Below are 27,955 nucleotides of genomic sequence, written 5' to 3'. Positions count from 1 at the left end.
TAAAAGCCAGACACAGCTGTCTTTACAATTGCAGCTTTATTATAATCTGGTGGTGAAGGAGTACTGAGCACACATCTTGTGATCAGACAACAGAGCACTTCCCCTTTTACTAGATGTTGCAGGAAAAGGGAAAAAAAAAAAAAAAGGCCATTCCTTTCTTTGCACTTTTCTTTCCAACAACCACTCTTGGTGCACACCCAGAGATGCACAGGTGGCACCACCGTAGCCTCAGGCACACCTGTCCTGCTCGGATGGAAACCTGGCATTTTCCATTTGCTAGAAGACAGGCTTTGGCATTTTCTTCATTGTGCGTGCTCTAAAGGTCACAGCTAGTTAGGCAGTTAAGTGCTTGTTCACAGTAATGAATGCAATGGATATGAGCAGGGCAGTGGGCTATACTGGCTTGCAGCTGAAGGGGTGCAGCAGCTGTGGGGCAAACACAGGCTGGTGGCTCTCAGCAGGTTCATGTACAGTGCCTGCTCAGCCCTGACAAAAATTTACTTCTCACTCACTTCCTTTCTAATTGCGCACTCATCAGTATAACAAACATACCTAAATGTAAAGCTTTAAAATGTATAAAGTGATGTCCAAACCTACCCCACCGAGCTCTAACAGAATGAGCCAGAAGTCACTTTCTGACTCCCCAATACGACCAACTGGTCCTTGACTGATTGGTAGATTTGTTCTGGCTACTTAAGTATTAGCACAAACAGCAAAGTCATAAAGAGACCCTCAGTCAGCACGATTATTCAACATGCAAAGAAGACTGTTCGTATGAGACCAGTGACAACAGTCAGCCATATACTGGGGGTTTTAGCTCCTTCTCAAGTTTCTGGATCTCCAGGTGCAGTTTCTGCACTTCCAGCAGAGTTTTCAGTTCTGTCAGAGGAACTCCACACTCGAAAGCCTCCCTATTTCGAAGAATCTTCTCACATGTATCACGCTTTTTCTTTAAGAAAACAAAGAGAGAGGGCATGAGACTGCTGCAGGGACCTATGTGTGGAGCATCCCCCTCCTCCTGCAGCCCCCCAGCCAGCCCAGCCCTACCATAACGAAGCATCCACGTTCCTGAAGTCGGACCAGCGCTATTCCAGGCTAGAGACGGGACAAGATACAGACAGAACCTGCGTGGTACTTACACATGTGGGCTTTGGCGTCCAAGTGCCATTAGCTGAGCAGGTGATTTCTGAATTCCTTACAAGGCGGCCATCAACTCTGCAGTAGAAGGACAGCGTTTCATTCACCTCGTACCATTGTTTTCGAGTATAAATCACTAGGTTATCCTGTCCTGAGGGTTGGTAACATCGAACTGAAAGGAAAAACGCATGCCAAACAATAACATAAGGGGAGGAGACGGAGGAGAAAATGCCCTGCAAATCCCACCCGTTGCTGGTGATTCAAAGGAGCAGCACCCCTGGCCTGTGCAGACCAGCTGCAGGGCATCAGCCCGGGGCTGGCACCCACCTGGCTGGCAGGTGGGCAGGGGGGGGTGCCAGGCGCCGTCGGCCAGGCACCGGCTCTCAGCATCACCGTGCAGCATGAAGCCTTCGTCACAGGAGAACCGCACGGCCGCCCCGTAGGGAAACGTGAACCTCTGCGGCGTCATCCTTCCCCTCTCGACTGCGGGCTTGGGGCACCGGACCACTGCGGGAAGAGAGCGGAGCTGGGAGCGCTGCCTTTGCCTGCTGCCCTTCCCAGGGACAACGGCAGCCAGGGCAGGCGGGGCAGAGCCGCTCCGCTGACCGGCCGGTGGCCATCAGCCCAGCAGAGCCGCGCTCTCCTGTTTCCACAGGGATCAGCCCCGGTCCGGAGCTGTCGAGCCAAAGCAGCGGGATCTCCCGGCAGCCCCGCTCGCTTTTCATCTCGCGTCGAGCGCTAATATTGCACCCAGGTCCTCCTCCAGTCTGAGCCCGTACGGGAGAAATGCCTCACCCCTGCACTCCGGGGCAGGTCCGCTCCACGCCAGGGTCACCCCATCGTCGGAGGTGCAGTAGATGGAGGCGTCCCCGATGAGGGACAGACCCTCCGCGCAGCTGTACGTCACCTCCGTGCCGTAGGGAAACTGCTCCTTTCTCAAGCCTGAGTGCTGCCCGTTGGTGACTTTTGGAGGCGGGTCACAGACTGCAGAAGAAAGGGAATTAATACAAAAAGAAACACATAGTTATCATATTCAGGTGAGAATCGAAATTGCTTCTGGCAAACCAGAACAAGGGTTAACGTCATGTTTGTAGTGTGACAACTTCACACCAATTTGCTGCCTGGCTTCTTGCCTCTTACACCAGCTCAAGGCTCCCACTTCTCGCTCTGCTCCCACCTGGGGCACATTTCCAGAGAGGACACCTGAACGCTTTGAGCCCACCAGCCGGTGATGATCGCCCCGTTTCCCTGAAGGCAGGTCACCTACTGATGCTGTTTCTGAATGCTGATGCCCGAGATTCCCTCTCAGTGCTGAGTCACACACACCTTTATCACAGAACGGTAACGGGGGAGCCCAGCTCTCATCAGCCTGGCACTCGGTCAGGTCCTGGCCCCGAAGGACATAGCCCGAATCACACGCCAGCCTCAGCTGGGTCCCAGTGGTGTAGTCATTTTTGCTTTTGTAAACCTCTCTCGCATGAGCAGTATCTGGCTTTGGACAACGAGGTTCTAGAAACAACAGAAAATAAAGGATATCAGGTATTATCAGAAAGAACTCCAGTGAAGATGCTTTCTATGGAGAAGACAGTTATCAAGAACATCTGAATCCTGGATAAAAAAAAAAAGGTGACTGTCACCCAGCTGCAGGTCTCAATCCTTACTTTGTAAGTCTAGAGTTTCTGCTTCTACAAATCAGGTTTCCTGAGGCTGTTGGGAAAGGCACATGCTGCAGAGCTGGCTCCATGCCTGACCGAGCGTCCCCTCAGGGCTCAGCACCCCGCACCGTTATCACCCCAGGGACTGCAGCCCCTGCTTTCCCTGTGCTCGGGAGGCTGCCGAGCACCTCACAGGCTGCGTTAGGGCCAGGACAAGGAATGGTCCATGCCCTGATGCTGGTGGCTGCCCTGTGAGGTAGAGAAGGCTCTTTCCTCCTGGGCAAGGTTTTCCTGAGCTTTTGGGCTCAGGCCACCTCCAGCAGCTTGCTGACACTGCTGTGGTGCCCCATGATGAGGTTACTCATTTCAGCAGTATCAGTTATTTATGCTGTTGCATTTTCTTTTGGGAGGGGAAATGCATCGAGAACATCCGCTGCTTCCAAGCCTCATGTCAGCAAACCAGCCCCGCTGCCATCCACAGCACAAACCACATCCCCTTCCAGCTGGGTAAATGTCTCCCAGGCTTTTTAGGAACCTGCTAAAGCCTCTAAACCCTCCCACAACCCAATCCTTTGTATCCCACCTCCCCAGACACCAGCGCAGCCCCCTTGCCAAAGCCCTGTACTTCTCCCACAGCCATCCTTCAGCAATATAGCAATTTGGCGCTCTCGCTGCCTATTTCTTCCAAGTTAACACATCAGGACTAGATCTGGGGATATACGGCTGCGGAGCAAAATTCTCCTTGGCTACTACTACTATCATCTAAGGCCACATATAGATTTTTCTGCAAATGTCAGCAGACAGCTACGCTGTACAGAGTGACCCAAACCTGCGCTGTCACCAAGTCAAGATGCTTCACCGCTTCTCACCTACCTGGAATGCACTCTGGTACTGCTGGATCCCACTGACCATCACTCGTACACTGAAGCATGACACTTTTACTATGACCTTTGAAAGCATAGCCACTGTTACATATAATTTCCAGTCTGTCTCCATACACATAATTGTCTTTATCTTCCCATACGTGTAAGGGCCTTCCATTCCTGATGTCTGGATTTGGGCAACGGATTCCTGGGAAATGCCAAACATCAGCAAGTGTGAATCCACAGCAAAGCCAGCTGGATGACAACAGAACCATGGTAAACAGAAGGATGAATGCTTTGTAAATCAAAGGTACATCACAACACTAAATCTGCCCCAACACAGCCCCTGGGCGCTCCTGAGAGATGGGGCATTTGCAAGGCACTCTGCAACTGCAGCCTCCCCTGGGATGGAGCAGGGGGCCCTCCGCACTGCAATGACTTTTCCCACAGGTTCAAGGGATTAGAAAGCAGAGAGGAAACTCTGTGGCTGGGGAATAAATCACGGGAGTTCAAGAGTCACAGCAAGGACCAGAGACGCGCCACGCTGGGCATCCAGAGCATCCCCCTTCTCTCCGTGACCCTGCGATCTGCACAACAGCAGACCACGTATAGTTTCTTCATTCAGGAATAATTTTGCCAAATTGCAAGGGTCAGCAAGCCAAAGGAACGTACACTTACTTTCACAAGCAGGTGGAATTTCAGTCCACGTAAAATCCGGCAGACACTTAACGTGCCGCGTGTTTTCTCCCAGGCTGAACTTGTAGCCCTCCCTGCACTCGTAGGTAACCACAGACCCCGCAGGAAAGAGATTGCCGGCAAGTTTTGCTTTAACAGCATTATACACATCTGGAGGGTCCTCACAGCTGCCTAGAAACAAAATACCAATTTAGGGACCTTGCCAGTGATACATCAGCAAGGCCTATAGTGGTTTTTAATGGAAGAGATTGGATCTGGGTAAAAATTGTGGGCTCACACTGTTCGTTCTGAGATGCACTTAATCGTCTGAGCTCAGTAACGCCAAAAAGTGAATGCAAGGGAGACAAATGAAAACATACGAATCATTTCGGGCTGCATGGTAATTTCCACTGTTGTAATGAGATGTAATTTCTAATAAAGTTTATATTATCTAAGGCTTTACCAACAAACTTTAAAAATATTAAATACAGAAAGGTTAATTTACTCCTTTTGAATTCTACTGAGAAATGCTCACCGGCTTGAACGGGACAAGCCTTTAGTCTCCATGGCCCCAAGTCACAAATTCCTAAAGTCACCTTAGCGCTGCAGTGAGATCAGCAAAAAAAAAAAAAAAAAAAATTAAAAATCCAAAAAGTTAAACCTTGGAGCCATCACTTTCATGACCTACTGCTTTCTTAGATGTGTGGGAATTTCAACGAAGCAAAGCTGCCGGATCAGGCCCGCCACACTTACTGAGCTGGCAGCGCGGCAGCGGAGGGTCCCAGAGGCCATTCTCTTTGCACATGGATGCATCGCTGCCGTTAATGGTGTAGCGGAAGTTACAGTCGAACACGACGGTGTCTCTGAAGGTGTACTCGGGCCGGTACCCGCTCAGAAGCCTCCCGTTCTGCACACTGGGATGCTCACAGTTAATCACTGCATCAGGGAAACACCATCGCTTAGGAAATCAGCAGTTAGGCTCAAAGAAGGAGATGAAGGTATTAAAAGCATTCTTGGAGCGTAAGATGTGTTCACCCAAAAGGCTGAAAATGACATGACAAGGTAGCGGGCTGATGAGATATTTTTGTATATCTCACGCCATTTTACAGCATTTTTTTATTTCACACTTTTTATTATGGCAAAGCGTAAAAAGAACATAGGGAAAGCAGCAGGTATCACAGCAGCCTTCTGAATTTTTTGCAGGCATCATGTTTTACACAAGCCGGCAGGTAAGATGCATTGTCTGGTCTGCTGACACTAATGCAGTCCCCTTCCCCTGTCCCTGCTGACTTGGTGACAGTGAGCAGTCATGGTCCCTCTGATGGGAGCCCCTGGTTCCTGCTACCGCTACCAAACTCAGAGGGTCTCATCTGCAAGAGATGATTCCAGCAACATAAAGGAGACAGATGGCTCCAAGGAAAAAAAGAACCACCTCTAGCAGACGGGGCAGTAGGCAGCGGAGAAGCAGCTACGGCTGGTGCTGCTGCAGTGCCCTGGTGAGCCTGCAAGCACCTTGCCTCGTGCATGGGAGCAGCTCACCTTTGCACTCTGGGGCTGGCTTGTTCCAGACACCATTTAAGTTATCTGTGGTTGTACAGAAGATAGAAGCATCCCCCACCAGCGAGAAAGGTCTCTCTCCCCTTCTGACACTGTGGCACTGGTAAGTGACGGACGCTCCGTATTCAAAAAGCTCTTTGCCAGCTCCGCTGTGCTTGCCGTTAGCTATTTCTGGAGGGGGTAAACATGGTATTGCTGGGGAAGGGAGGGGGAAACAGTAGAGGGAAGGGAAGAGAGAGAAAGTTTGGAATTAGTTTTGAGCCACAAGTCTGGTATGAAAAAACATGAGGTACCAGAAGGGTCAGAAACTAAGGGCAGGTCTCCAGGGAGCTGCACAGCAGCTCACAGGCAGCAGAGCTCTGACCCAGACACCGAGTGGGTTTGGGATACACCAGTCTTACATGCAGCTGCCTTACTCCCAGATAGTGACTCCATATTTCTGCAGGAATGATGCAGGAAGTAAAACAGAAAGAAAAATATCTTTCCAGATTCCACCATGCATCAAACTGCTGAAATCCTCAGCAGGGGAATGTGACTGCTGCTTTATCCATCCCCTGTAACATTTAAGCAGTAGATCAGTTAGGGAGCTCCACTTACGCTCGCAGATGGGAATATCTCTGTCCCATGTAACAATCTCGTCTTTAAGCACACAGTGGATCTGGGAATTTCCAATCAGTCTGTACCTGTGTGAAATAGGGGAGAGGGAATTACATCAAGACTGAGTTTGTCAAGCGTTACCTATAACATCACCACCAGGATGGTTTTGGCTTCCTTATCATGATGACAACTGATCAGAAATTTGCCATCAGTGTCATTTTATCAATGATAACCTGGCTTTTGACAAAAGCATTTTTAAAAATGAAAAAAACCTTTTTTGTGGTATCTAAGAAAAGAAGTTGACTTCATCAGCCAGCTGTAGCTATCACTACAGCTCTGAGCTGAGTATTCATATTTTTTCTTCAAAATATACCAGAACATTGGGAATGGTTTAGAAAGGGCCAGGAGAGTGAAGCTGAGTTTGAAAGAACTGCCTCAAAGCGTGAGATTAAGAAAACTCAGTCAGTCTTAAAGCTCTCAGAGGAAAGCTTGAGGGAGATTTCAGTCACAGTCCGCAATTACGTGCGCCAGTAAGGCTTCGGACAGCACACACAGGCTTTAATCTAGAGCAAAAAGACTTGAGAAAGGCCGCTGGGAAGAAGAGGACCCATGCCCAAGCGCTCCGAACTTACCCCATGTTGCAGGTGAAGTTCACTGCTGAACCAAAAGTGAACTTCCCTGTCAGGAGGAGTCTGCCGTTGGCCGGCTCGCCAGGGTAGCTGCACAGCTTTGCTGGGGGACAACAGGACTGCAGTTAGTTCTTATTTCAGTTTCTTGAAGACCCAGGAAAATGCAGCACGAAAGCAGAAGACTCCTCCAACACTGAGCAAGGGCACAGAGCAGAGACCTCTGGATTTCCCCTCCAATCCTAAGTTATTCCACGATACACGATGCTGCTAAGACTTGCATCACGACCCACAGCCAGCCTTTGTGGTCCGAGTGGCATTTTGCAGTGACAGCCTTTCTTCACAGCTAAAGCACTCTCCTACTGCAAGTCTGAAATCCCTTTTTTTTTGAACCAAGTGCCTGAGCAGAGCATCTTCTGAGCCAGCAATCAAGCACAGCCAGCATCAAAGCAGATCCCAGCTTTTGCCATCATTGCCAGCACTTTGCAGAACACAACTGGTGCTTCACATCGGGTCACTCATCCCCCACCATCCCATGAGGACACTTTGGGCACTGCTCCAACAAAATGAGCCGACAGCATCAGCAAAGAAAAATCTAAATCAAAAGTCAACCCAAAATATACTCACGTGTACAGAACTCCCTTGATCCGTGCCACATATCGTTCACTCCACAAACAAGGGTGCTTCGGGCATTCAGGTTTCTTAAGTAACCTGGACGACAGATGTATTCCACCATGGATTTAAAGGGAAACGAGGTAATGCCACGGTATTCCTCTTTGAGTTCTGCGGATGGGAGACGCGGCGGAGCATTGCAGGCACCTACCGACAGAAACTCCATCAGAAAGGCTATGGGAGGAAGAGCAGTGGGAGATCGGGCCTGATTTACTCTGAAGGTCCAGGTGAGGACACTTCCCTGGCCTTAGAACTCCTTAAAGCTAGAAACAAAGGGAAGTGCAGCCTGTGATGGGATGGCCAAGGCTGGCAGGGACAGGGGAGCTCCTGTTCGCTCCTCACCCCTCAACGAGCAGTTTCTAAAGCTGGTCACAAAGTCCAGATCAACCATTTCCTCTCCCCAGTTAGTATAAATCATCGCACCCTTTTCAGATGGAATAATTTCATGTCCGTTTTACAAAGAAAGGAGAAAAAGACAAAGGAAGATGGATTCTGACCACAAAGATTTATAACATCTTGAAGTGCAAAGGCAATGAGGAAAAGAGAAGGATCCAAGCCTTGTGAACCCCAGGAGAAGGATCCCTGTCGAAGGATCTCAGTTTGTCCCGATGGACTCGTTCACTTACTCTGGACAGCCACTATATGAGCAGCGGTGAGGAATAACCCAAGGACAGCAGCTCGATCCCTCTGCCTCCCCAGCTCCAAAGCCAACATCTTTATTCCTCCCTGGAGATCCCACCAGAGTTACCACATTCTTTTTCTATGCCAAATACCTGTAGAAATAGCAGGGCGGGTGTTTATGCTCAGGATAACCACAGCTCATAGGGACAAGTCCTGTTTCTCCATCCCTAAGCAGTTCCTACAGGTGGGGCTGGGGACCAGCGGGATGCTCTGCAAGTGGAGCAGCTGCTCCGCCGGGTCCGCTTCGGCCGCCGGGACCCAGACCAGGCGCAGCGGAGCTGGACTGCTGCGGCAGAGCTGCCTGTACGTGGGGAAGGCTGGCTCCAGCAGAGCAGACCCAGAGACATCAAAATACAACATAAACAGGATGGAAGACTGTAGATGTTAAGCAATTCCCGTAGGGTGTATTTCACTAGTCTCATTTATTTGCATTTTTGAGAACACAGCTTTGGATCAAAATTTTAAAATAAAATCTAAAAAAGACAAGAAAAGGCAAAAAAAGACTAACAGCTCCACTCAAACCATAATATAAATATTTTGTAGCTTGTCAAGTTTGACTTAACTCTGTATTGCCAGTGCTATGCTCTCCCCAGCCAACCAGCCAAATTACTGTCTGCAGGGCTGTGAGTTTATCTATGCCTTCTGGAAAAAGTCCTCTGCAATTTATCTTATGGGTAGAACATTTTTGTTTAGTAACAAATCTCTTGGAAGCAAATTCATAGTCAGATGAAATCCTGCTGGAGTCATCAGTACCGTGCCCTGACTATTAATAAATCACAAGCAGAGAGAGAAAGTTTCTCACCAAAAAGACACACCAGTTTTGTGCAAATAACATTAACTGGAGTAAAGCTCTAAAGCACAGATGTCATTCAGGAGACTGAATTGCTTTACAAAATGGAATTGAGGTGCAATTCTGACTACCCTGGCAGCCCTAGAGCTGAGCAAGGGTCCTCTCTGCCTTTGTTATCCAGGATTATCCTTTATGAGCCTAAACCCTCCCAACCTTCCGTACACTCCAAATGCCTGGCTTCCTCCTGGAGACGAGTCTGTCTTGACGCTTTCTGCCCTGAACTTAACACTCCCCTTGGCTGTTTCATTCCTCTGGCTTACCTTCAACCCTTATCTTACAGCTCTTGGCTTAAATCGATTTAATTTACTCATCTTAGTGCCTGCTAGAGTTGCAAGAATGCTCTGATCCAGTTCCCAAGAGCAACATTGCCCAAAGCTGCACGGCTCGAAGTTGTCTTACCTGGAGGTCTGGCAGCAGGAGATAGAGACCCGGCGTGTTCGGCTCTTACAAGACAAAGCAATGACTGTCCTCAGCCAGTCCCCTCGGTCCAGGCACCGCCGCGCTGAAGGAGGAGCTACCATACGCCTACATGCTCAGATATGGCTCCATGTAGCAAAGTTTGAATTCTGCAGAGACCAGAGTTGTGCCAGTTGACCCATAAATCATTAACTCCTCCTCTGAGCGAGAGGGAAGTAGTTTATTCAACCCATCAAGTGAAATAATCGAAAACCGAATGCAACCCAGGCAGCTGTTGTAATAGTTTGTCTTTTGTGTGGAGCTGCCAACTCTTGTTGAAACCATCCTTGCTGAGCAGGATGCTGCCTGTTCCACCATGCAGCAACAGCAGCCGGCCAGTGCTGGTCCCCAGGGGATGCCCAGGGACATCCTCGAGAAAGCTGCTTCCCCCGGGGCATGTCAACCATGAGCTCATCCCTTCTTACCTCAAAAGCCTGTGGCCAGTGTTCAAAACATGGTTTCTTTAACCAGCTCCATGTGATCCCATGAAAACAACGCGTGAGGTCGCAGGGAGCATTGCTCAGAGCTGCACCCCTGGGTCCCTGATGGGAACCCAGCTGCTCTTCGTCTCGCTGAGAATTCCTCCCAAATCCAAATCCAACTGTCACTGGGGGGGTCATCTGCCAGTAACCAGAGTTTTGGCAGGAGTTGTAACCACGTAGCCCTTTTGCACTTCGGCTGCACGGCTTCATCGGGGCTCGAATCACCATCAAGAACCTGGCAATGGGCTTTTTACACCCCGCCCCATGATGCTTCTCACAGGTATGGGTTTGTTTGGCCAGATCCGAGGAGTTTTGCCAGAAAAAATTTACAATGTCCCTACATCCAGCGGATATATTACCTTTCTGAAGTTCACCTAGGTCCAGGCCAAAGTGCAATGAAGCAGATTTACTTCTTGCTCTGTAAAAGGCGGCAGAGGGCTGCCTGCCCTTGCCCCACAAGCAGGGGCTTGCTCACAACAGGCTCCTTATTCCTGCCGAGCACACCCTGACCTCCACTAAGCATTTACAAGAATCCAGTTAATCGCAAACACAAACATAGGCTTTCTAGATTTATGTTTTTCCAGATGACTCCAAACAAGCCGATTTGTGTGAGAAAAAAAAAAAAAAAAAAAAAGCACAGCAGCTTCCCTGCAGGCACTCAGGTTATTTAGCATCTGCGCAGGGTGCTTATGGCCAGGAACATCAGCCACACTGAGAGCCACCTCCTGCTCTGACGGCTGCTAAACACCCTTAAGGCCACCTTAACCTGCAGTTTGCAGCAAGAGAAACAGGATAAAAGGGGTTTTCCTTTACCAGATCCAAAGTAACTTCTCTTCAGGCTGTGGCTGGTGAGTCCCTTCAGGACCAGCTGGTTTCCAGCTGCAGATGCTGGAAGTCAGAGTGACACTACTTACTCCTCTTGACTTTTTTTTTTTTTTCCAGACAAAGAGACGTGCTTTAAAAAAAAATAAAATTTAAATGTTTTCCTACTCTAACAGCTCCACAGAAAACCTGAAAATCTGAACTCCGATAGTTCCAATAAAAGCACCCTTAAAACTGATGAGGGAAGGGGAACCACAGCAGTAGCTCCAGGGTGCAAGTTTCACCATTTCCAACCCAACTCCCAAACAGCCAGGGATGCCTGCCCTCCCCTGCAGACCCTCTTCCTCCAAACGCTTTCCAGAGACTCCCCAAATTCATCATTATCTCACAAAACCAACACACAACAGATAGTTATAGCAAACAATAACAGAAAATAGTAGAGGAAACTAGATCTATATTTTTTTTAAAATATCTTTATTGTAAATAAATGCTGATGGGATATTTATGCTCACATGCACAAAGTACACAAGCTACGACACAAGTTTACATACACTGCATTTTTTTAAAAAAAATCTAAAAAAAACATTAGAAAGCAGTAGTGTAGCAAAATTGCAAGTAGATGCACAACATCCATCTCGCTAAACACTAAACACAGAGATGCGGTTTGCAACCAGCGTTCAGAGGCAGAGGAGCAGCGGGAGAGGCGGAGGGGGCATGGGCACCCTTCAGCAGATGACGGGCGAGGGTTTGGGACATACCCCTGGGGCAGGCAGCTCCCGGGAGTGCTGGCAGCGATGCCTCTCCTCCCATGGCTGCTCCTCAGCTGGGTGTCCCCGTCACCCACTGCGGCGCTGCGGGAAGGGGATGCCTTGCAGAGGTGGCAGCTCTAATGTGACAGGCAGCGCACACACACTCAAGGTACCTGGGCTGGCTTTAAGCTTTTCTTCCCCCCTCACATTCCAATTTTCCCCACTGCTGGCAGCAGAGATGGAAGAAGTGTTGCCCAAGTGATCATTTTTCTCTGCAATGACCAATAACGCTGATGGGCCGGTCCCTGGACCATGGCTCAGGGACAGCGATGCAGGTCCCGTGGGTGGCCCTGCCACTGCTTGCTGAAGGTGACAGCGGCCACCACCACCACCTCTGCTGCTAGAACAGATGGATAGAGAGTCAGGGAAATACAGAAAAAACCCTGACTCGGGCTTGGTGCCTTTGTAAGCATTGCACCCCACGTCTGCACCTCCAGCTTCACCACCTTGACCTGCCCAGCCCAAGACAGCAGCTCTGGTCCAACTGACAGCACAAGCTGCTGCTGATCCTCAGGTCAGGTACATTGTGCAATTGCTGTTTATTCTGGGGTATTTGCCTGCATGGTGCCAAGAAAATCAGGTGATTTCAAGGAAAAACCTGGCACAGGGACCTGCTGGGGAGATGCGTGGGCTTGCTGGCATCACCCCAGCCCGGCCGCCCCCAGGAGCTCAGCAGGACCCTAGGACCTGCCACATCAGGTATGATCCACCCCCACGATGATCACAAATCTGCTGCCGCTCTGCTCTAGACACATGTATTTACACCTTTTGAAAGGTAAAACGCAGGAGGAAAAAGCTATAGTTAGGCTTTAATTAAAGCACTGAGGCACAAATGCTGCCGTCTGCAGAGAGGGCTGAGAGGCTCCATCCCACGACCCAGCAGACCGCAGCTAAAGCGGGACCCACTTGGCAGGAATAAGCAACCCACAGTCAGCGATCCAAAGCTGCACACCCGCTTTTTAGCGCTGATTAAAAAAAAAAAATTATGACCGCCAACATATTAGCAGCTACATTCATTAATCCTGGCAGGTAAAAATACATATTTTTGTCTCCTTACAACCAGTAACTACTCAATGAGACAAAGATAATTAACTCCTTAGCAAAGTATTACAGCATAATGTGTAAACATCCTACAGTACATCTCTACGCCCTTTTTACCCCCCAAGTGGGAGGTTTCTGTCGGAGCAGCCAGCCCGATGCAGTGCGGGTTTGTGCGTTTTAACATTACAGGAGGGTGACAGCGAGTAGTACCACACAACAGGCTCTAAATGTCTTCAACATTTTTTCCTCTTCCCCACCCCCCACTCCCACCCCACCCCCCCTGGCTTATTTCTAAGCACTGTAACATTTAAAACCAAAGAACAGACGGCATTGCTCTTGCAGAGGGCTGCAGCAAACACCGGTGGGAACAGCCTGAGGAGCAAAAGTAATAAAACTCAGTTTCTCACACAGTGAATTTCGTCCCTTTGTGGCAGAACTGCTTTAGATCAACACACACATCTGTTCCTCAGAAATCCTAAAGGCTCAGGATTAGTGCCTGGGCTTTCACCATGGCCCCCTCGATCTCAGCTTTATCAAATTAAAGTGCTGGGAGTGTCTACAACAACTGGGTTTGAGCTCAAAATCCCCAGGCTGCCGAGCTCCGCCACAGCACTGACATTTCTCAAACATGGGTCCCTGCTGTGGGTAGGGCCAACATTCATTTTACACATTTAAAATAAGCAACCTGGGTCCCAGAAGCTGCTCTTATAAATCCTGGAGTCAACTGGGAACAGCAGGTGCAGAACAGCCTCCTGCTTCGTACCTAAATGCTCCTTTCTGCACCCGACCTGGGGATTTTGCCCTTACTGAAGGAACGGCAGGAGTAGGATAAAACGGAGTTTGGCAAAACACAAGTCAAGGCTCATGAGAAAAAACTGTAAATTTGGGGTTTTGGGGGGTTTAAGTAACACAGCCATCACGGGAGCTGCGCCGCAGGGGAGTTTCACCATCTAACAGACAACACTAAAGCAGCAAAAATGCTATTTAAGGCAGCGTTATACACCAGCAACATTCACAGCTTATTCGTAAGCAAGTCTAAAATCTTGTTGTGGGGCTAAAATTTGGTACGTTAAAAAGACAATCGGTAAAAATCATGTGCTTCTTGCAAACCCCACACACGCAGCCCTGCTGTTCCCGGACACTGAGCAAAGCAATGCTCCGGTCTTCTGTTGTAATAGATAAAAACATCCACAAACCCCAGGAAAAACAAGCAAGAGGATGCAGCTTAGCTCAGGGGACAAAGCTGAAGCAGGACTTGATGCAGATTCAAGAGCACTGGTAGCTACGCTGCTTCCAGAGAGGGAGAGGAGCTTTTTTTTATTCCCTTCTGCCCCTCGCAGGAGGTGTCTGGCAGGATTTGCTGAGCTGACAAGCGCCCTGTGTTCCAAAAGCCTTCCCAGAGCAAAAGATCAGGCTGGGATGGGGGGATGCAAACCAGCAGCCGTGGAAGCCAGGCCAAATGATACCTGGGCTCTTTCGCTGGTTAAACACCACAAAAACTGTGTTTGACCTTGGAAACGGTAACAGTTAAATAAAAACTTGGGGATTTGGTCTGATAACGTCTTCCAAAGAAAAGCTGCTTCAGCAAGTAGGAAGATGACCATTTTGTCCCCACATACACTGAGGTTAACTTTGCCACCTAACCAGGGGGAAAGATGTGGGACACCAATGCTCCAGTAAAGCCCAGGGATGCGTTGGCTCACTTAAAAGCAGGGTTGAAAAATCTCCATAACACATTTTCTCCAGTCTCACGGACAGACATTTCAGCATTCAGAAAGAAAAAGAGACAGAGAGACAAAAAAAAACCCAAACACATTTCATTTCAGAGGAGATTACTGGCCAAAGCGGCGCGCGGCTCACTGTGCTCTGGGGATGCTCGAGTCCCAGCCGCAGGGCTCTTCCCAGCCACGGAAATCCCAGCCGAGTCCGAGATGAAAGCAGAAACCTCTACACCGTTAAACCAGCCATCCTCTACAAATTAATAGATAAATAGCACAGGTTACACCGAGGATAAGTCAGGCGATGGTAAAGCAGGGGACAACAGAGCTCAGCTCAGTGCAGGGACAGACACTTTGCAGCAGCCAGAGGCGGGTGAATCCAACCAGGTCCAGAGTTGTTCTACATGACCGTAACCACCAGAGGATTTACTTATTTACTTCTACCTGAGCAAATAATTAGCTGCTTCACACTTTGCATCATCCTTTAACCTCCGGCAAAGCTTGGCACAAAGGGTTTCCCAGCCCCAGCCCGAGACCATGCGAGTCCAGCTTTGCTGGAGCATCTCGCAGGACAGCAGGCAATAACGAAGCAGGCTGGCTACTCGGGGTTACTCGCTTTTATTTATCTTCTCCAGAGGAAAATACACTCCAACCAGAACCAACCTATGAAACATTAATCATTTTGCACATTAACCACAATAAATACTTAAGAGTTTTGTTAAAACTCCTTCCGCTGCCTCGCCAAGGACCCAACAGACAACACTCAGCTCTGTACAAGCAAATTATATATTTATGAAGGCACAATCACACAAGTTAAAATCCGACGGCCAGGAGTTCTTACAGCTGATCACACAACATCCCAGAGCGCAGAAAATGCTCAGAGGGGCTCCAGCCACGCCGACCCCCTGCCCGCTCTGCTCAGCACAGCGACGTGTAAATCAATCCCTGGCATCAGTCTGGTTACACAACCCACGCTGTTTTGCAACAAAAAAATAAATGGCACAGCTACGGAGCCAGCGTGCTGACAATGAACAGTGGGCATCGACACTTCCAATTCAAGAGTCAGGAAATCCAGACCCTAAATAGTCTCTATTTGCAATTATAAAAAAATAAAAATATCTCAACAGCCTTCCTGACAATTACACTTAAAGTAACCACTATCAGAGGTAATCCGTAACAGCTGCTCACATGCTGCTTGCTCAAGCAAAACACCAGCACGAAGGAGGAAGGAGGTTTGGATTGGAATCAAGGAAGTTGGACCAAATTACCTGCATTTATCTGCAAACCCTCCTAGGAAGTCCGCATTAGTCGTTTAAACATAAGAGAAAGAAACACTTGAAGGGCAGCGTTAGAAAAGCAGCTTTGCCAAGCTGGTACACGCGTTCATTTTCTAAACACACAGCTCCTTTCGGCTCAGGGTAAAGACAAATCCAAAGGGGGAAAGATTTGATTTTTAGCCTATGGATAATTTTTCTCTCATCTGATTCTAGGTTATTACTCTGTACAGGAACAACTGTTTATCACATTTATCACAAGCTCCCACAGCTCAGGTTCTTCCTTCTTCTCCCCTCATCCCAACATTGAGGCCTCTGAAACCCAGGGAGATAGGCAACCTCAGGTGAAACGCTCCCCATTTGCGTTGCTGCTGGTCAGACCATTCCCAGCTCGGCCATCCCGACGTGGGAGATGCTCTACAGCAACATCTGAGCTCGATGCCTTGTGCGCTCCTGCAGCTTTGGCAGGGCAGGCAGTAAAACTCGGCAGCGTTATTAAAAACGCTGTCACAAACTGGAGAACAGGGCACAGAGGCATGTAGCTTCAGGATCCGTCCCACACCTTTGCATCCTACGACATGGGTGTAGCAGCAGGTGATGGAGAAAGAGCAGCTGCACTGAGGAAATTGTTGGAAGAGCTTAACATCGAAGACGACGTGCGATTCAAGTAAAATAATGCACATCCCAATGGGCAAATGCGTTCAGGCAGGGGTTTCTCAAGCCTGAAGGAAGCTGGGCAGAGGTAGGAGCTGCACCTTCCTCGCCTGGAAGAGATGAGCTGCACCCTACGGCAGCGAGACCCGCGCCCCACCACCACAGGGACCACCCTGTCACCGCCAAAGGGGAGCGAGCCCCCCCCCCAGCCCCGTGTCCCCTGTAACACCTCACCTCTGGGGACAGAACCAGCTACCGCTTCGCTTCCTTTGCGCTAAACCAGCTCTCCCTTGGATGCCAGAGCACCAGGAGCGAGAGGATTTGCCCCAAGCCCCAGGGCAGCGGGGCAGAGGGAGCAGAGCTTTGCTGAGAGCAGCAGCAGCTCAGCACCCACCCCAGCAGCCCAGACGCAGTGACCCAAAGCCTCCGAGGACGCAGCTTGTGCCACCTCGGAGCCCACCCTTAGGCACCACCACCCTTTGGGTGCTCCCCAGTACAGCCCACTGCTCCTGCAGGGAAGACCCCCGTGCCCCCGAAGGGGGGCTGGAAGCAGCTGGGTGCTGCAGGTCACCCAGGCGTGCAGGGATGAGCACAGCACCGCATGCAGGATGCGGCACGGGGGCTGCAGGAGCGACACGCTGCAAGAGCCAGCCCACAGCCCCGTGGTGCAGGGACCTGCTGTGCCCCCAGCCGCAGCACCCGAACTGCAAAAAGCTTTTTACAAGACAAAACCCATCAGCGTTTGGATGAGGCAAAACACCCAATAAGCCAAGCGAGGGGTGGCCGTGGGGTAGGTCACAGCTACTGGCAGAGCAGGGGTGCGGGGCCAGCAGGAGCACGGCGAAGTGGGGGCACCCCTGGCCCTCCTGCACGGGGCAGCAGGCAAGGTCTCATCCCAGCCCCTCGCTCGGAGGCAGAGAGGGAAGCCGAGGTTTCACGGGCGACGCAGGCTGCTGGCTCCCTGGGGAGGGGACACACAAGGACATGTTCTCCCCTCAGGGTGGGAGCAAGGCAGTCCTCTCTTCGTCTCCATTTAAAGATGCCTCCGAGGACCATGACAGTGAGGACTCAGTGACAACTGCCACCCATGCAGAGGGGTTTTTCCACCCAGCTGCTTCCCAAGCACACACACAACCCACCCGGCTCCCTCACGCCACGGGGAACCGGGGCTGAGCAGCACCGCTCCCACCGAGGCCACGATCCAATGACTCCTGCAAAACCGCTGTGAGCAGTAACATCACCACACCTCATCCCTGGCAGAGAGGAGACGCACGCGGCACCCAGCGCTGCTCAGTACGAGCCACATGGCTCAGCCCAGCAGTGCCAGTGCAGCACCATCCCACGTCCTGGTCCAGGGATGGAGCAAGCTCAGCATGAAACGCACTTTCGCGGGCAGCCAGCACCAGCACAACGCACCAGTCAGTCCAGCCCGAGCCCCTGGGTCAGCGGGCTCAGGCTGGTAACAATATTCCCCCCCTTGAGCTTATTATAGAGCAAAAGACCCCCTTCCACTCCATGCATTTGTCTTTCCCCAAAGCAGTTTCCATGCAACGTTAATCAAGAGAAGTCCTACTTACTAAACCAAAAGAGAGTACACACCAGCTGCTCTCAGTGGTACTCACAGGCAAGCATTTCCCCCTTGAGGCTGCAAAGGAAAAAGAAACAGCACAGGATAGCTCGTAGTGCATTTTAAAGGAGACTTTAAAATAATAGTAAAAGCAGCAAAGCAAATGAGGAAAGAAGTGAAGCGGCCCCGAAGATTTCATGTTAGGGAGCTCAGGGCAGGCTTGTATCGCAGCAGGAGCTGATACAAGGCACGGACATCGCGCCGTCGCTGCTCGCCAGCACGCCTCCCCCCCGCTAGCCCCACAGCCCAGGGTTTACTAAACACTCCTTCACCCCAGAGCATCAGCGCTTCGGCGTGACGCTTACGAAGGGTACAACATCCCTTTGGGGCTGCCCCGCTGCAGACCCCCACCAGTGAAGATGCCGGGCGGTCAGGGGGCTCTCCAGGGGCTCTGCACCCACCGCTGCTGGGGGGCAAACCCACACCACCACAAAGCCCTGCCTGGTTCGGTTCCCACCAGAGCCCTGGGATTTTGGGGATGCTCCAGCATCACGCTCCAGCAACGTTCACCTCTGTTGCATCGCCCCGTCTCCTACCCTCTGGCCACTTACTCTACAAACAGGCAGGAGCAGGGCTCACTGAATAGCTTAGAAAACATTAAAAATAAAATAATCTTGGCTACTTTAGAGGTTAAAGAGCTGTAACAATGGCTGTCTCTGCACAGGGGGGCCAGCCAAGACCTCCCCAAATCCCCCCCCAGCTCTTCTCTGCCTCCCCTGACAGGCAGCAGTGTGCAGCCTGCTACGCCTGTGCTCTCCCAGGCACAGAAAACCTCCTGATTTAGCAAAGAAACAATTTTAAATGAGCAAAGAAACAAACAGGGCTTCCCCTCCAACACTGAGGAGGGCCTACGGGCTTTTAAGCCAGAAGAAACACCAAGCACCAAAACCCAAACTGCTTCCACCTGGGCACCCAAAGAGCCCAAACTTTGTTCAACAAGCTGCTGACATCGGGATCCAAAGGGAAAAAGGCTCCAGCAAAATCACGCAAAGATTTCCTACCAAGTCGCTCTGGGGCTGGAGCAACACTTGGCTGCAGTATCAAGTTAGGACAAAGAAGGTGTTTGTAACTCTTTACAATCAGGTGGTTTTTTACCAGAAAGCAAGATATTACCCAGAATTAACCACCCTGCCAAAACCCTACTGCACTGATGGAGACTCGCCTGCATAAAGCCTGATGGCGAAAGCCTCTGGCACCACTATTCTAGTTTAACGGGGCAACTTCTGGGGTTTGGGGGTTATTTTTGTGGGGTTCTTTGTTGGTTTGTTGTTGTTGTGGTTCTTTTTTTAAGGGAGTCTAATCCAGACCAATTTTCATGCAGAGACGGTGTTCAAGACCCTGGGAAGGGTCTGTGTGTCAGGGAGGACCACCGACAGCCGCGGGTGATGGTGGGGAGGGGGAGCACAGGGAAGGTACCACCTGGACACCCACTTGCAGCTGCGGCTGGTTGGCCCCATCTTGAGCTTCCAGGGATGGAAAAGGCCCCAGCAGGTCAAGAGGTTTGCTCCCAACGCTGAAATGTCGCGGGCGCTTTACCGTGTCCGCGCTGGCCCGCGGCGCAAAGCTGTTTCTTCTCATCCTTACAGGGGTTTGGCTGGCGGGAAGGTTGTTCTGATCCCAGACGGAGGGTATCATAAGGAATGAAAAGGGGAACCAGAGTTTATTAAAACCAAACCGCACACCAGCACACACCTCCGGCATCCCCCCGCCACAGGCACTGCCAAGCTCCCGGCAGCCGGGGCCGCTGGCACCAGCGCTCAGTGCCTTCCCCAGCTGAGCACCAGTGATGGGAAACCCCTGCTCTGTCAGCTAACCTGGCTCTGAGTCCGCTGAAAAGTCTGCTTTTTTAGCAGTTTTACTTCCCTTTTTAATTTTTTTGCTTAAGCAGCTTTGTTAGGGTTTTTTTGTTAGTTTGTTTTGGGTTTTTATTTTCTTTTTTTTTCTCCCTGCGATCAATTTAGGGGGAAAAAAATAATAAGCAAATAGAAAAACTTTCCCTTCTTTGTATTTCTTCTCCCTCAAAGCAGCCACGTTGCCCAAAATAGCAAAGAACAGCAAAAACAGACTCCAGCTTCTCCAAGCACACAGCAACGACTCCAACGCAGGCATCGCACACAAGTTGCAAAGCGATAAATGCCCGACTGGAACCATCAGCATGGGACCAGCCACAAAAACCTGGCCAAACATCCTCAGCTCAGCATCTTGCAGTCAACTGGATTGAGCTCCACAAACCCTCCAGCCACAGATGCAGCTTCACCACCCCCTCGCTGGCGGTGCCTCGGCACAGGGACAAAAAAATCAGCATCTCCCAGGCCAGCAGCCGAGAGCTCTTTATAAAATACAGCGACAAGAGGCAGCTAAAAGCCTAAATGTGCCAAAGGAACTTAAAAGGTGGTGCGTGTGGGTTTTCCGTGAGCTAGCACAGCAGAGCTGGTTTGTGCTCTTTAATTGGGGGAGCTAATTACAGGCAGTCGCTCAGTGGCATTTGCCGGCACGTCGGTCCCCTCTGGAAAATGGTGTTTGCAGAAGCGAATGCCCAGAACAGCAGCAACTTCCACAGATTTGGCAGGTGGGTATGTGCTTTGCTGCACCAGGTGGATGGCTGAACAGGTTTTTAAGTCTTGGGAGAGACAGGATTTCATAAATAACGCCAGCCAGAGCCCGAAGATCGGCAGCGCAAGGGGCAGCAAATCGGACCCGTCCCCTCCGATAGATACATCGTCCAGGCACCCCATCGGCTTGCCTTGCACCCAACACCTGTCTCTGCGGATTTCTTGTGTGTTTTACAGGGGAAGAATCCTCCGCTCCTCCCAGCCACCGGCACAGCAGCCAGCCCAGCCCCCCCCAAGGGCTGCCGAGAGCCCCCCAAGAACCCCCCCAGAGGCAGCCTTACCCCAGCCACAGCTTTAAAGGGAGGACGCTCATCAAGACACTGAGAAAACTCGCTTCAAACATTGTGGCGAGTCTTTTTGAAATTATCACAATTAATAAAACAATCATCAACAAATACGTCATGGAAAACTGAGCACCAGACCTGGAATTTAAATCCTACATCCTCAATTTGCCCATTCTGCTTCCTACAACAGCTCGGAAAAATACCTCCCCCCTGCCTGGGACGCATGCTAATTCAGCCTACAATTAATTCTGCTTTGGGGGATTAGTTCTGAAGCAAGCCCTTCTGATCACTGAAAGCAATCGGTCATCTCCAGCAGGTATTTGAGAGTGTTTCAGTTTAGTTATTTATTTTTGAAAAGGGAAAAAGCCCGAGCTGGGCAGCAAAGACTTACTGAGTTCAGCGAGGGTTTGTCGCGGTGCGTGTTCACTGCTTCCACGTTCAGATTAATCATCTCCACTTTACAGCCTTTATAAAAAGCAGTGAGAAGTTTATACAGGGAAGGGTAATTTATTAAATAGCCGGTTTTATTTTTTTTTTAAATATTGATTATTTTTTTTTAAATAAAACAGCTCATAAATAAACAGTTCACCCTATTAACAGAATTTTACACTTTAAAAAAAACCCAACTTTTCGGCATTAACCTTCAGCACTAGAGTGCAGCCCTGTGTTACGTGGGCTACAGGGCTCTCCAGAGGAGCCACTGGTAACTGGCTGAGCCCCAGAGCCACATCTAAGTCCGGAGGCACAAGCAGCCGTCACCGGTGGGTGACACCCACAGACAGGAACACCCCCGCACTCCCACATCTCTCCCGCTGTTCCCCCCAACCCCCCCTTTTTATACATTAAAAGTATTTATATATTAACCTATACGCTGGAACCTTTATACACGTTAAAAATACTACAAGCAGCTTTTCTAGCATGTTGGGTTGGTGCCGCACATGGACACAAACCTGCCCATCAGGTCTGCACGCACACAAACGAGGACCCAAAATAATAAAATCAAGAAAAAAAAATTAAAAGACAATATTTACCGTATGCAACAGGCGTGAGCTTGAGAATGGTGTGGAGGGGGCAGCGCAGGTAGGGCAGCTCATCTAGGGCAGAGGGAGGTGTTACGGGGGGTGTTAGGGCTGCGCCGGGGATGCCCCCACCAGCCACCCCCCCTCACCCCAGGATTCAGGTGGGAACCTTCCGCACAGCACCCCACCAGCACCCCGTGGGGTGCCACGGCCCCCCCAGCCTGACGGGATGGTCCCCACCGTTCCCAACGCACAGAGCCAGCCAGAAGAAACCTCTCCAGCAGCACACGGGTGGGAAAGCCCCACAGCAGTTTTAAATTAAAACTTGAGAAGTTTATTAACTTTATTAAAAGTTTTATTAAACTCCAGTGCCACCCACTGGAGCTCCACGTAGGAGCTGGCAGCAGACTGGAACCAGCTTCCAGGAGGTATGCAGTGCAAGGGATGAGCATCTCTTAGAGATGCAACACTACTGCCAACCCTTCCAGGTTACTGATGCACCAAAAAACACTTTTTCTTTACATAATCTGTAGGAGACTATTTTTAATCTAAGCGCTACTTGTGAAAACAGCCCCAGAAACAATGGCTGAGCAGGAAAGCAGCAGCGCACGCATCTGCATTTCTCACAAAGAGAGCTCCTTGCACCACTGAAACCCAATGGTTAAAGCATTTTGGCAATTTTTTCTTTTTTTAAGCAGCTCTTCCGTTCTGAAAAATCAAAACAGTCATTAAAAGCCACCCTCCCACAAGCTCTGTATAGGAAGCAGTGAGAGAAGCCAGCCCCTAACATCATGCATTTATTTTTGTACCTGCACTCTTGTCGAGAAAATAAGCCAACAGGCACCTCATAACCGCCTGGTGGGAGATAACGAGGACGTTGCCTTGCCGTTCTAGCTCCATAATTACCGGCTCCAGGCGCTGGACCAAGTCCTGGTAGGACTGAAAAAGAAAACAGGAATTTTTCAAGGGGTTCTGTAAACAGAGGCTTGAAGCAGAAGTAGTAATAAACACAGTTTCACATCCAAGGAAAATATCAGTTAAAATACCAAGACACAGAGGTTACGGATGATCCGGTAAATACAGGGGGAAAAAAAAGCAAAGAGCAGAAGGTGAAGTTTAATGTCAGCAACCCTCAGATTACAGGAGGATTCAGATTACTGTTAATTCTTAACGAGCGCTGTAGGAAAAACAAATAAAATAGTAAATTATATGTTTAAACAGGGTTGTGAAGTAAAACCAGAAATGACTCCACACCACACCCACAATCATTTTCTTCCCAAGATTCCCAAAATGATTCCCAGGGCCTCGGCCAAGCCAGGATGCAGAAACCCCTCAGTGTCCGAGCGGAGCATCAAGGGACTAGGCAATGGCCCAATTAATGGATTGAAAGGCATCACCTGCACACCACAATAAAGGAAAACAATAAACCTTCCCTCAGAGAGAACTGGGGATCCTGATGTTTTCAGTTTCTCACATAAATATTGGCAGAAGTTAAAATTAAGTCTTTTCTACACAGACGTTATTCGTTTTTACGGGCACTGTATCTTATCGTTATTTCTTAAGGGTCTTCACCTCGCCTCCAGGATAGCGATAAAGGTATTTCTCTTGGTCCCTCAACGCAAACTCATCCGGATACTTGGCTTCAATTTCTGCATAGGTCATTTCTTCACATACCCCCTGAGGGCAGAAGAACTTGTTAGCACACACTTCCTCGCAACGGAGGCACAGCAATGCAACAGGAAGATGAGGAAAAGCAAGTGGCCGAGCTCAGTGATCCCTTTGCGTGACAAAAACGCCCGGTGCCATAGCTGGCACAGCCACACGCTCAGCACCTGCATCCCGCGCACCCAGGGTGCTTTGAAGAGGATGGGCTTTTGGGTTTATTTCCAAACCCCTGTTTGCCTGGGATGAAAACAAGAGTTCACTTGCAGAGCAACAGCCCTGCAGTTTCTTTTGCCGGAAAGAACTAGAGCAGGACCAGTAATCGCTGCACGCCCAGGGCTGCGTGACACATGCCTGGGATGCTCCGTTTTCTTTCTCCGCACCAGCTAGACACGCTCACAGCAAGGGGTAGCAGCTCCTGGCATCACCACCACCGTGACACCAAACCACCCTAAACCTCACAGTGGTGACTGGAGTACGTTATCCACCCACACGGTTCAAAGCCAACAGGAAATAGGCGATTTGATTGGGATGAATTTGTTTTCAAACCTTAATTTTCCACCTAGAACAGCTAAAGGCTTTAATCAGCGTTTCACTCACCGCATCGATCTCATTGAGAATCTTCCACTGCTCGTACATGACCCCCAGGGACTCGGCCGTCTGGATCGTCCTTTTCAGCTGGCTCGTCCACACCTTCAGGTCAACAATTTCTTGCTCTTCAATGAACTTCTTAAGCGCCTGAGCAAACTGGAAAGAAAGCCAGGAGAGGTGAGGAGGGAGCAGGAGCTGCTGCTATGGTCAAAAGCATCATTTCAGGGGCTGTGGCTGTCGCGGCAAGATCCAGCTGCGGGGCTGCCCCTCGCCAGAGTCGGATGCAGAGCCTGGCTCTGACCCTGGTCACACAACACGTTACAAATACAGCGACCCAGGTGCTGCCAAACACATACCTGCTTCCCACGCGGTGACAGACCAGAATCCCCACCAATCTTGCCAACAAGATTATATTCACTCTCACCATGTCGGCAAAGGTAGATGGTACGCGGCTGGACATGAATGTTCATTAGGTAATAGACGATTTTACTCTGGATGTAATCTTGGACTCTGTTTACTAGGAACCGCTGTCCCACATTGATCACTTTAATGAAGGAAAGATCTCTGGAGTCAACATAAAATAAGAACACCCACACGACTGGTTTTAAAAACGAAGCACGTGTATTGCGGGTGTAATCTAGCTCTTTATCCTCTAGTAAAGGCATCAGCACTACCACTGGGTCACTCCAGCGGCCAGAAGAGACACTGAGCTGCCGTGCCTGAACAAGGAGCTGCATTACACTGTGGTACACTAGAGAAAAATCCTTTCACATCACTTGGGACCCAAGGATATCACCTTCACACAAGCAATGGCGCTTTGAGAGAGCAGAGAGCTGATGCCTTCTAGCATCCTGAGCCAGAGAACAGCAGCGACAAAGCAAAGCAGCTCATGTGGGCAAGGAGAAAACGCACCCCCGGGCTTTGCTTACTTGTCGTAGGCATCGGGATCAAGAGGCTGGTAAGTGACCTTGTAGCACTCGATCCTCTTCAGGAAATCATCCATCACATTCTCCCTGTTTCTCTCCGGGTAGTCAGGGCTGGAAACTTTCACCTCCTGATCAACAGACAGCGCCGCTTTGTGAGAGCTAAGCAAACTCAACTGGGAACAAATGCAACCCTGAATAACATTATTCTTCCGTTTTGAAACAAATACGCGTTGTTTAACGCTGCCCTGTGGAAAAACCTGCTCCTGGAGAGGAAACAAAGGGTGACTCTGAAGGCGCTGAAGGGCTTGGCCCTGCGACAGACACAGCTGGCTCGCTCCTAGCTGTCCCCACAAGCCGCTCGCTGCCTGCCTTCCCTCGGCAAGAAATCACGCTTCAAGGTCAAACACTCCTCCGCTTCATTCAATTTCCAGGTTCTCACATAACTAACTGTATTTAGCTTTTCTAAGCCTGCAAACCTCAGCTGCTTCTTTCCAAGGTGAAACATAAGCGCCAGGCATTTGCAGGCATTCCTGTAAGCTAGCATAGCTGGTGACCTTGCACCGAGCACCCGAGCTCGCACCGTAAGCGCTGGCAGCAGAGCCTGGAAAATGTGGCACGCACCAGGATATTGGCAGCAATGACTTCTGGATCGTCACAGACAGACTCCACAAAAAACACCTGCGAAGGAGGGAAGGAAGCAGACTTCAGAGAGTCAAGAATGCTGAGCCAAAACTCGAGAGCTCCTGCCCCAGGGAGCAGCAGCATCCCTCAGTGCAGCAACTCCAACCACAAATTAAATACAGCAGCATTACCTTGAAAGCATTTTCTTTAGCAAAATTTAAGATCAGGTCCCGTCTTTCTCGAGTTGTGTTGGTCGCATCAAACACCTACCAGAAAGGGAGCAAGCAGCAATGAGCAAGTTTATCTAAGGCTTTTAAAGCAGCCCCAAATCATTTGGGATGACAGCCAGGTCCCCAAACGCCCTGGGCAGCTTTGAACTACCCAGATGGAAAGCCATGCTTAGTCCAGGGAAGTCTTACAGCTATTTGCCCGCACTCCTCCAGGAGATAAGCCTTCACATCTTCTAGTGCCACTAAGGCACATCGTCTGCAGGAGAGAAACGGGTATTGTCAGAGCTGATGGATTCAGATGGCTTCTGCACCACCAAGCAGAGATTTAAATACCTTTTCTTCCTGCCTCACCCCTGCACCTTACCAAGAGCCCCAGGGGCTCTGCAGAGACCACAAGGCATCTGTGTCTATAAGCTGCTGCATCGCCAGGCGCTGGCAGCCCCTGCTCTGTGCCAGCCCGAGGCCAAGCACACATTGCCCATGCACAGCCCCTCTGGCAGGACCCCCACACTGGCTACACCACCCCCTCCCCTGGTTTCCTGGGCGTTAATTTAATTCTGTGCCCCTCAGACACAAAGCCTGCCAGGACCCGAGACTAACCAAACCACCACGGCTCGGTGCAGTCCCCTGACCCCGACTCACTTGCGGATTTCCATGGCTTCTTTGTTATCGTGCCTGAAGAAGTCATAGGACTTGTAGGACTTCACCGCTTCCCGGCGATACACTCCTAAATTAAACACTTCACACACACAAAAGACGAGGGCGTGAGACCGACAGCATTTGGCCGACAACTCTTGCAGCGGGGCGAGCTGGCAGCCCCCCCCACGCACCTTTGGTGGGCACCCCGATCCAGTTGAGGTAGCGGGTGAGCTTCTTGGACACGTACGTCTTGCCGCGGGCGGGCAAGCCGATCATCACAATCAGCGTCGGCGAGTTGGTCATGTAGGAAGCCCATGCTGCAAGAATAAGCCAAGAGCATCAGCAGTGTGGCCGAGCATCCCAGAGCAAAAAGCAAACCCCACAGTCAAGGTGGCCCCCGCGCAGTGCTAACCCATCTCCCGGGTGGGCAGCCGGCCACCGTGCCCTGGGGACAAGCTCGCTGCCATGGCCCTGCAGGTAATGGCCCGCTTTGAGCCCGGCTGTTCGATGGGCTCCCCAGCACCAGCTAATGAGGCTAATGAGGTGGGTCAGCAGCGGTGCCTGGCCGTGCCTAATGGGGCTGACAGGTGGCTTTCAGCATCGCAAATATTTGCCATTCGGCCAGAAGCTGTCAAGGGCAAAAGAAAGATGTTTTTAGCAAAGCAGTCACGTTCTGTCGGAAAACTGCCCAAGCGAGCGCAGAAAACACCCGGGAAGCAGCAGGTTTTTGGGGCGGGCTGATGGCAGCACCCCCAGCTCTAAGGGGGGCAGGAGCGGGGTGTGCAGCCACTGGTTACCAACCCCCTTGAAAAAAATCCTGCTTTCTTTTCAAGTCCTACCGGGACCTGGTCCAGCGCTGCCCCCGAGATGAGCGCAGGGTGCGCGGGATGGGAACCCGTGCTACGGCTTCGTTAAGATAACGCGCACCGTTATCTCCCTCATTATATATAATTATTCCTCTTGTAAATAGATGAAGGGCACATCCCCTCCCCGGGCCGGGGGTACTCACAGCACTTCTTGTCGCCGCCGCGCAGAGCCCCGGCCCTGCCCCGGGGGGGGCCGCTGTGCCGGGGCGCCGCCGACATGGCTCCGCGCTGCCGCGCCACATGCAAATGAGATGCAAACCGCGCTCTACGTCACGCCGCGCTATGCAAACGAGCCGGGCGCCCGCCGCG

The 27,955-nt window shown here is 50.5% G+C and overlaps 2 protein-coding genes across 9 annotated transcripts in view; both read right to left on the bottom strand.

Moving 5' to 3' along the window:
- Positions 1–17: 17 nt before the first annotated feature.
- On the bottom strand, positions 18–9,849 carry LOC129785766 (C4b-binding protein alpha chain-like). Its single transcript, XM_055819880.1, has 14 exons — positions 9,713–9,849; positions 8,409–8,555; positions 7,738–7,929; positions 7,117–7,216; positions 6,485–6,570; positions 5,870–6,082; positions 5,084–5,266; positions 4,334–4,522; positions 3,666–3,863; positions 2,464–2,646; positions 1,933–2,121; positions 1,465–1,644; positions 1,140–1,309; positions 18–949 (listed from the first exon to the last, which is right to left on the bottom strand). Exons 2-14 carry the CDS (start codon positions 8,494–8,496, stop codon positions 794–796), a joined length of 2,127 nt encoding a protein of 708 aa, XP_055675855.1. The 5' UTR covers positions 8,497–8,555; positions 9,713–9,849; the 3' UTR covers positions 18–793.
- Positions 9,745–27,955, bottom strand: part of PFKFB2 (6-phosphofructo-2-kinase/fructose-2,6-biphosphatase 2) — a 62,970-nt gene continuing 44,759 nt past the window's right edge. For 2 of the 8 annotated variants that reach the window (XM_055819882.1, XM_027797084.2), the window contains exons 2-16: positions 26,972–27,097; positions 26,784–26,880; positions 26,331–26,397; positions 26,103–26,177; positions 25,912–25,968; positions 25,294–25,418; positions 24,721–24,928; positions 24,374–24,520; positions 23,684–23,788; positions 22,921–23,050; positions 22,124–22,186; positions 21,484–21,557; positions 19,628–19,807; positions 18,147–18,214; positions 11,200–14,894 (exon numbers count right to left, since the gene is read on the bottom strand). In XM_055819882.1, the coding sequence (XP_055675857.1) occupies positions 18,188–18,214; positions 19,628–19,807; positions 21,484–21,557; positions 22,124–22,186; positions 22,921–23,050; positions 23,684–23,788; positions 24,374–24,520; positions 24,721–24,928; positions 25,294–25,418; positions 25,912–25,968; positions 26,103–26,177; positions 26,331–26,397; positions 26,784–26,880; positions 26,972–27,097 (1,481 nt within the window). In that variant the 3' untranslated portion in view covers positions 11,200–14,894; positions 18,147–18,187. Of the gene's footprint in view, positions 9,880–11,199; positions 14,895–18,146; positions 18,215–19,627; positions 19,808–21,483; positions 21,558–22,123; positions 22,187–22,920; positions 23,051–23,683; positions 23,789–24,373; positions 24,521–24,720; positions 24,929–25,293; positions 25,419–25,911; positions 25,969–26,102; positions 26,178–26,330; positions 26,398–26,783; positions 26,881–26,971; positions 27,098–27,789; positions 27,948–27,955 lie in introns of those variants that run through there. The other 6 variants (XM_055819881.1, XM_027797086.2, XM_027797085.2 and 3 more) reach the window with 6 other exon arrangements.

This window comes from Falco peregrinus, chromosome 16, assembly GCF_023634155.1.
Source record: "Falco peregrinus isolate bFalPer1 chromosome 16, bFalPer1.pri, whole genome shotgun sequence".
Taxonomy (NCBI): Eukaryota; Metazoa; Chordata; class Aves; order Falconiformes; family Falconidae; genus Falco; species Falco peregrinus.
Note: the sequence above shows the minus strand (reverse complement) of the source record. Positions and strands in the feature narration are given on the sequence as shown.

Coding starts and splice junctions, on each gene's coding strand:
- LOC129785766 (XM_055819880.1), bottom strand. CDS start 8,496: ATGTTGGCTTTGGAGCTGGGGAGGCAGAGGGATCGAGCTGCTGTCCTT. Junction 6,571..7,116: donor AACTTCACCTGCAACATGGG/GTAAGTTCGGAG, acceptor TATTTCACACAG/GTACAGACTGATTGGAAATT. Junction 2,647..3,665: donor AGTACCAGAGTGCATTCCAG/GTAGGTGAGAAG, acceptor TGTTGTTTCTAG/AACCTCGTTGTCCAAAGCCA.